General features: G+C 45.6%; 1 protein-coding gene across 1 annotated transcript; it reads right to left on the bottom strand.

Moving 5' to 3' along the window:
- Nucleotides 1-1,380: 1,380 nt before the first annotated feature.
- Nucleotides 1,381-5,924, bottom strand: LOC116243574 (pancreatic alpha-amylase). Its single transcript, XM_090146227.1, has 10 exons — nucleotides 5,742-5,924; nucleotides 5,115-5,261; nucleotides 4,712-4,909; nucleotides 3,792-4,022; nucleotides 3,218-3,351; nucleotides 3,008-3,130; nucleotides 2,799-2,898; nucleotides 2,512-2,633; nucleotides 2,286-2,411; nucleotides 1,381-1,783 (listed from the first exon to the last, which is right to left on the bottom strand). Exons 1-10 carry the CDS (start codon nucleotides 5,907-5,909, stop codon nucleotides 1,594-1,596), a joined length of 1,539 nt encoding a protein of 512 aa, XP_090002353.1. The 5' UTR covers nucleotides 5,910-5,924; the 3' UTR covers nucleotides 1,381-1,593.
- Nucleotides 5,925-6,504: the final 580 nt, after the last annotated feature.

The raw sequence follows: 6,504 nt of genomic DNA, 5'->3' as shown, positions 1-6,504 counted from the left end.
CTGCCCTCCGTCATATTGAAAATTTGGATTCTGAAGCGATCGCGGGCAGTGATTGTGTATCCTGCCAGTTTTGACTGCTTTTTATTTATCCTCAGGCCAGTATGTGCCATTTCAATCATTTTAACGCAATAAGTAGTGTCATGAGAGCTTGCAATGGCTTTAAAGTTGTACATTAGTCCAGAAAGTAGACACCAAAAATCCTTTTCAAAGGGGCAGGAAAGCTCCAACAATTTCAATGGCTTCTAAAATCTCCATAAAACTCTTTGATTTAAACTGAGGGCTGCGCTCTCGCATTTATCTTAGCAGTTGATCACAGCTGAAATACTGGGGGCAGCCATATCCATTCTTGGTCTGAGGAATTCTGCCAGACGTTACAGAATGATTGAGCCTCGAGCAGCATGGAGGCGTGTCTATGCTTCAAGGAAACAAGAACAGTCTATGCTCCGGCCGCTATCACAAGGTCCATTGCAAACTTTTCTTTTGCCCTTGGAGTCAGGTCACGGAGCGCTCCTGCCCTTTGAAAGAGACTAGCTCGCCATTCTGGGTGCTGCTGGACTGCCAGTATTGTGCTGGTTACTGCAGAGGATAATGACAGCAATAGGGAAGGCTGTGAGAGATTTTGACTTCCGCACAAGCAGCAAATGACTTGGCGTTACTTGCTTGGAAGAAAACTGTTGTTCTACTCATAAGATGTGTGACTGAACAAATAATTGACGGTCACTATTTCCGACGTAATGGTAGCTTTGGGATATTATTCAGTTTCAGCAGGTTGAGTATTTTTGTTGCTGGTTATTTATCTATTTTTTTTTGCTGATCAGCTTCAATGCTGTGGAGGTTATAGACTCATTTTAAAGTGCACTTTGTTAATAGTTTTTACACTTTGCAATGTTAAAGAGAGATCAGCTGCCCATAAAAATGAAAAGAAAGACTGCAGAAGACTTCAGTTTGTTTTGATTTTTTTAGTGTTCCTTTCAAAGAGCAAGTGACACCAATTTGTCCTTATACACCGAAACGCTGGACTACTGTGTCGTGAAAAGGAAGAGCTCTCGGTGCAAGGACGTCCGAGACAGAGCAGAGCAAACACGGCACAGAGACAAGAATGTGCTACACTCTAGTGAACATCATGAGAAGTAATCATTTCTTAGGTGTGCAGCTCACTTCACGTATAAATTTGGAAGAGTTAGAATGAGCAGGAGTTTGCAGAGAACAATGGTGTGAACGGTGGGCATAAACTGAGTGTGAATCGAGCCACTCGCTCGCATGACAGATGGCCCAGATTCAACCGCTGATCACGGATATATGTTTGCTTTTGCCAAAAGGACCAATTGCAAGCAAGAGGAAATGTTGTAGCAGACAACACACGATGTGGCTCCGCTAGGGTGCATGAGGCCTTGAATGTATCAGCCTAACAGTTCTGACACGATAATGCTACAGTGTAATTCCTCAGCAGAAAAAGGCATTATATTTCAGTTTGATAGCGGTTTATTATTCACTGGATACAGAGAATCATTCATTCTTGAAAATCAGGGAATCAAAACTGGCACAATCGGTATGCATACAGAGCAGCAGCAGAGAAAGAAATTTTGAATGAAGTTATAACTTGGCATCAACGTGAATTGCAACAAATGGATCTTCGTCACTGTTACTAATCTGGAAATTAGCCTTGCCATCCGAGGAAACATACACCTGCTTTCCAGTACACCCACTGCCTTCCTTTTGTCCAGAAATAACGTCGCAGTAGGTACCGGCAGGCAGCCCCGTTTGCAAATCGACGTTCATATACCTATGTGAGAAGTACACTGCTTAAAGCGTGGCTTTCAAAAGAGGTATTTCAAAGTAGGCAAAGGACTGCTGAGCCCGATGCTATTCCGCTACTTGCGAGGGTGACGCAGCGCAAGGGATTTCTCGGTCTTAGGGCTTTGTTTCCAAGCTCCCTTTTTAGCCCCTCACAACTAGAATGCAACCGCGTGAATCTAGCTCAGGCTGTAGCGGTTGGTCTCGCTGGCGGGAAAGGACAGGAGAAAATCAAAGCCTACAGACAGCTCCTACAACAGGATGCGTGAGGTTAAACAGAAGTAACCCCCTAACTGGGATCATTCAAACCATTACGGTTGCATTGGCACGACTAGATTGGCTAGGGCCAATGAAGGAAGGGATAAACTACCTTCTCCACCCGTAACCACCAAAATGTAAGTGGCTAATGCTTAAATCCCCGGCCATTACCCTGCCCACTGCCTCGGTTTCTCTACTGTGAACTCACACGTAGCTGTCCAGAAATCACTCACCAATCGTCGTTATTAAAGACAATGAAGCCTCTGTTGCCGCGACCAAAAGCTACTTGATTGCTCCCGTTGTCCCACCAGTTTGAGAAAGGCTGACCGTTTACCACGTTACGGAAGACAACCATGTTCCTGAAAATGCGAGGAAGGGCTGTCATTGTAGTTGCAGGACTTCCATGGCCACGAGGAGTGTGACCCAAGAGTCGCTGCTTTTCCTACGCTTTCCTCCCACCTTATTTGTCGCCAGCGATGTTCACAGACCCAGTCGTTGCCGCAGGTAGTGTCTGCATTGATTGTCACGGACTTCGTCGACCCATCCGAGTTACTCGGCGGTCCAACCCAGTCGTTGATATCCTTTAAACGAAAAAAGACTTTTTGAAGGGCTTACTGGCAAATGCACAGAGAGTATCCAGAGAGAGAAGTTAAATGCGGCATCCAACGTCCATCTGGCAGATCCGGCACGGGACAGAGAAATCATTCACGTTTGACACGCCAAAATCTTCAGCACTACAAACTCACCACTCCGTTCTGGAAATATCTTGGCCAACGATAACTTGACATCACCCGCGTGAACCCGTACGGATGAGCGAGCATGAAACCAACTGCCATCTTATAAAGCCTGTCGGACAAAAAACATAACGGAACGTGGAAGAGAAACGCCGCCAAAGAACGAGCGGACCGAAAAAGAGAATAGTAAGCGTCATCGTGCAGACACCGGCATTCCTCACCTGGCATCCCAGAAGGTAAGAATGGAAGCTCCACCTGCCCCGTGCCCCCGCTGGTTGTCGTGGTTATCCACGAAGACCAGGGCTCTGTCAGAAGGCACAAAGCCCCAGCCTTCTCCCCAGTTCCTAGAGAAAAACACAAGGACTTGATTCCGCCCCCTCATGTTACGCCTCCAGCTTATCTTACATCAGTCACGGGACGTTCTCCCTTACTTTAAGTAGGCCATCTTCTCTCCATTCCACTTGCGGATCACTGTCCCCAGTTTTGCACCGTACTTGAACTCTGTCACTCGGCCATTTCCAAAGTACTGACTGCCGGTGATTGGCTCTCCTCCCAGGTCAATTACCTGGCAGGGGAAAAAGAGTCACTTGTGTTTTAACAGAATCAATAAGTAATGAAGTGCACAGCTCTCACCATTATCTGTGGCATCAAATCAAGAAAAATGTATTTCTGCCAGGCATATCAACCAAGTTTAGAATAATTATATGTAATGAAACCATGTGGAAATGTGGGGCTTCGCTGTTGTCCTAAACTGCAGCATACCATCTCCTAGTTAGACTAATCCCCATGAAGATTTCAAGATGTTTTGCAGTTCTGAAGGGCGGTTGTCCCAGGCCCACTTGACTGACAAGCTCAATCTTTCCTGGTTTGTGAGAACAAGCGCAAGTCATTACTTCCGTTCCTCAGAAGGAGTACGGTAAAAGAGGAACTAAACACAATACATGGCAGACAGACAGGCAAAAAAAAAAAAAAAAAAAAAAAAAAAAAAAAAAGAAAGTAAATTACCTCTTGGAAAATAAAGGGCTTTGTTCCCGCTGAAAACCACTGAGTATTTAGATTGTGCAACTTGTCCAGAAATGCCTTTATGTCCCCAGGCCACATATGCTTGGCAGCATCGATCCGGAACCCTGCTACACCCATATCAATGAGGTGATTCATGTACGCTGCAACTGTTGAGCGTACATAGTCCTTCTCCAGAGCCAGATCAAGAAGGCTGGACAACTTACAATCCCGGACCTGGGTAATTAAACATGGAAAAAAAAAGAAAGACAAAAAAGATTAAATGGAGAAAAAGTATAGAATTGAAGAAGAGTAATAAGGAAGAGAACATAAATGTAAAAAAAAAGGAAACAAAAAAAGAGTTTTCACATTTCACTCGGTCTGCTTGTAAAGTAAATGTATCTCAGTGGATATCCCCTCCTCATCTCGTTGTCGTGAAGGCTGAAGATGGGAACCAGGACGGCGTATCGCAGCAACGCGGATGAACGCTGAGCTGGAACCTCGATAAAGAACCGTCACCCACGCCATGTCCAAATAGACCGACCGACACAACCAGGGTGGCTAGCATCCTGCACAGCTCTCAGTTTTCCTGGGCTCCCTTAACATCAGCAGCTGATTTCACAAGCTGCAAGAAAGAGCTCATTGATGGAACCGAGAGGCTTGGGTTCGGTCGGTTCAGACGCACGCTCCTTCACATGCCCACGTGACACATGGGGAAAATTCGTGACTTATGTGTGCTTACAGTACTGTGCAGCACAGGTGCATTTCCGGAAGAGAAGCCTATGATGTACACCACTGCACTCGCCAGTAAGTTGACTAAGCGTTCAACCTGAGATAGACTACTCCCTTTCTTTGGCTTTACCCTAATCTTTACACAACATGTCTTTAAAAAGAAAAATTATCACAATGCTGCCACAAAAAGTTACCTGATATATGTCCCCATAATTTTCGATGTCTCCACTTGCAGTCTGACATTTGCCGTCATTGAAATCCCAGGCAGAGTATGGCACAGCGGGAAAATCTCTACTCCCAGTGTTGAAATAGCTCCCGCACGTTGAGTGGGTGCCTGTGCCACCCATAGATCCGCACATGTGGTTGACAACAGCATCCACATAAATACGAACCTGGAAAGGTAGCGATTGCGATTCAGTCTGTGTTGCGATGCTGTTGAAGCATCAGCCGGAGCTTTACTGCACCGCTGTAAGCGTGACCTTTCCTCCATCTCCCTTTACTCTCCATTTAACCCTCCTCTGAGAATAGGAGCAGTAACTTTGCTCCACAGAAACCGCCCTTCTCAGCGTATCGGTTACAAATTTTCAAAGCACTTACTCCAACGTTGTTGCATCTGGTCACCATGTCTCTGAATTCATTTTCACTGCCTGATCGACTGCAGATCTTGTAGCTGATGGGCTGGTATCTTTCCCACCAGGGCCGGTTCGGATTAGTAATGACAATGTTTTCATTTGGAGGAGAAACCTGCAGGTGAAATGACGTACCTCAGTCAGAAATCAGTGGTTCTCATTATGGGTTTTAATTGCAAAAGGCGTGCTCGGTGCTGAGATTAATCTGTGATTTCCATGAAACAGCTCAGGTCTGCAAGATGTAAGTCTTGTGGACTGGCATCAAGGAAATTCTCCTTTGTTATCATGGATTGCCTGGATTTGTGACATCCTTTGGACTGCCGAAACTCTATGTATGTCTGTGCACTTGACTCGGTAGAAGAGAAAAACTTAGCTTTGTAAGCTTAGCTTTGTAAGCAAAGCATATCAGAGAAAAGTAAGCCCTCTTGCAGGTGATCTGCAGCTAAACATACACTCGTACCAGGCTGGCAGGAGCTCCATCCCTGCTTTGAACTAGAAGGTTACTTGAAACTCATTGCCTGCAATTCTGGCTATTTAGATTGTTAAGCAAATGCTGCAAAGCAATTTTACTGCCTGTGGGCAGGAAACTACATACCTGAACTCCTCCAAACCCATAAGGAGCTAAATAGCGTTCGCACTCCAGAGCAATGTCGGCCCAGCGCCATTCAAAGAGATGCACGATAGACGTCCTCCCAAACTGAGTGTTGGGGTCATACTGTGCCCCGCAAAGCCCTACAACTGCGAGAAGGAGAAGGACTTGCATGGTGCCTTCAGCATAAGGCTGTGGTCTTTCTGCTGGCCATTTATACTCCTGCAAAATGACAAAGTTCCTACTGCAGCTGACAGATTTCACAGAGATGTATGCTATCGGTTACTGTTTGCCTAGCTCTGGGTATCCATATTCCCATTTGTTTTATCTTGAATTGCCCCACAGCTGAAGATAATGTGCCTTCTCCCAGTGTTTATACCTTATCATACACCGAGCAGTCTCTGAACAAAGGACCGAAATTTAGGATTATATTATTTCCAATAATATAAACTAAGATAGTTCTACGTTATACAAAATGTGGCACTTGGACCTTGAAGGAGGGACTCCAGAAGATGGAAAGGGAAGGGAAGGGGAAGGGGAAGGGAAAAGGAAAAGAGGAAGGCAAATTGACAAAAAGGCGAAGGGATTATGAAAGGGCAGGGAGAGGGGAAGGAAAAGGGATAGGAAAGGGCCAACGGAAGGGGAAAGGGGAGGAAAAAGAAGGGAAAAGCACAGACAAAACGAAGGAAAGAGGAAGGGGAATAAGAAGGGAGAGGACTGGTGGAAGTCTCATAGTTCTAAGAGAGGGAGGGAATTCGCCAGCAGCCAG

Source organism: Phasianus colchicus, chromosome 9 (genome assembly GCF_987193195.1).
Source record: "Phasianus colchicus chromosome 9, bPhaCol1.hap1.1, whole genome shotgun sequence".
NCBI classification, from domain to species: domain Eukaryota; kingdom Metazoa; phylum Chordata; class Aves; order Galliformes; family Phasianidae; genus Phasianus; species Phasianus colchicus.
The sequence above is the reverse complement of the archived record's forward strand: the minus strand, read 5'-3'. Positions and strand labels throughout refer to the sequence as shown.

Bases quoted from the DNA above. Each gene is read 5' to 3' on its own strand.
- LOC116243574 (XM_090146227.1), bottom strand. From the start codon at position 5,909: ATGCAAGTCCTTCTCCTTCTCGCAGTTGTAGGGCTTTGCGGGGCACAG. The intron at 4,910-5,114 runs GTAAGTGCTTTG...CTACCTTTCCAG, and splicing joins CCAGATGCAACAACGTTGGA to GTTCGTATTTATGTGGATGC. The intron at 3,352-3,791 runs GTAATTTACTTT...TTCCCCTGCCAG, and splicing joins AGCCCTTTATTTTCCAAGAG to GTAATTGACCTGGGAGGAGA.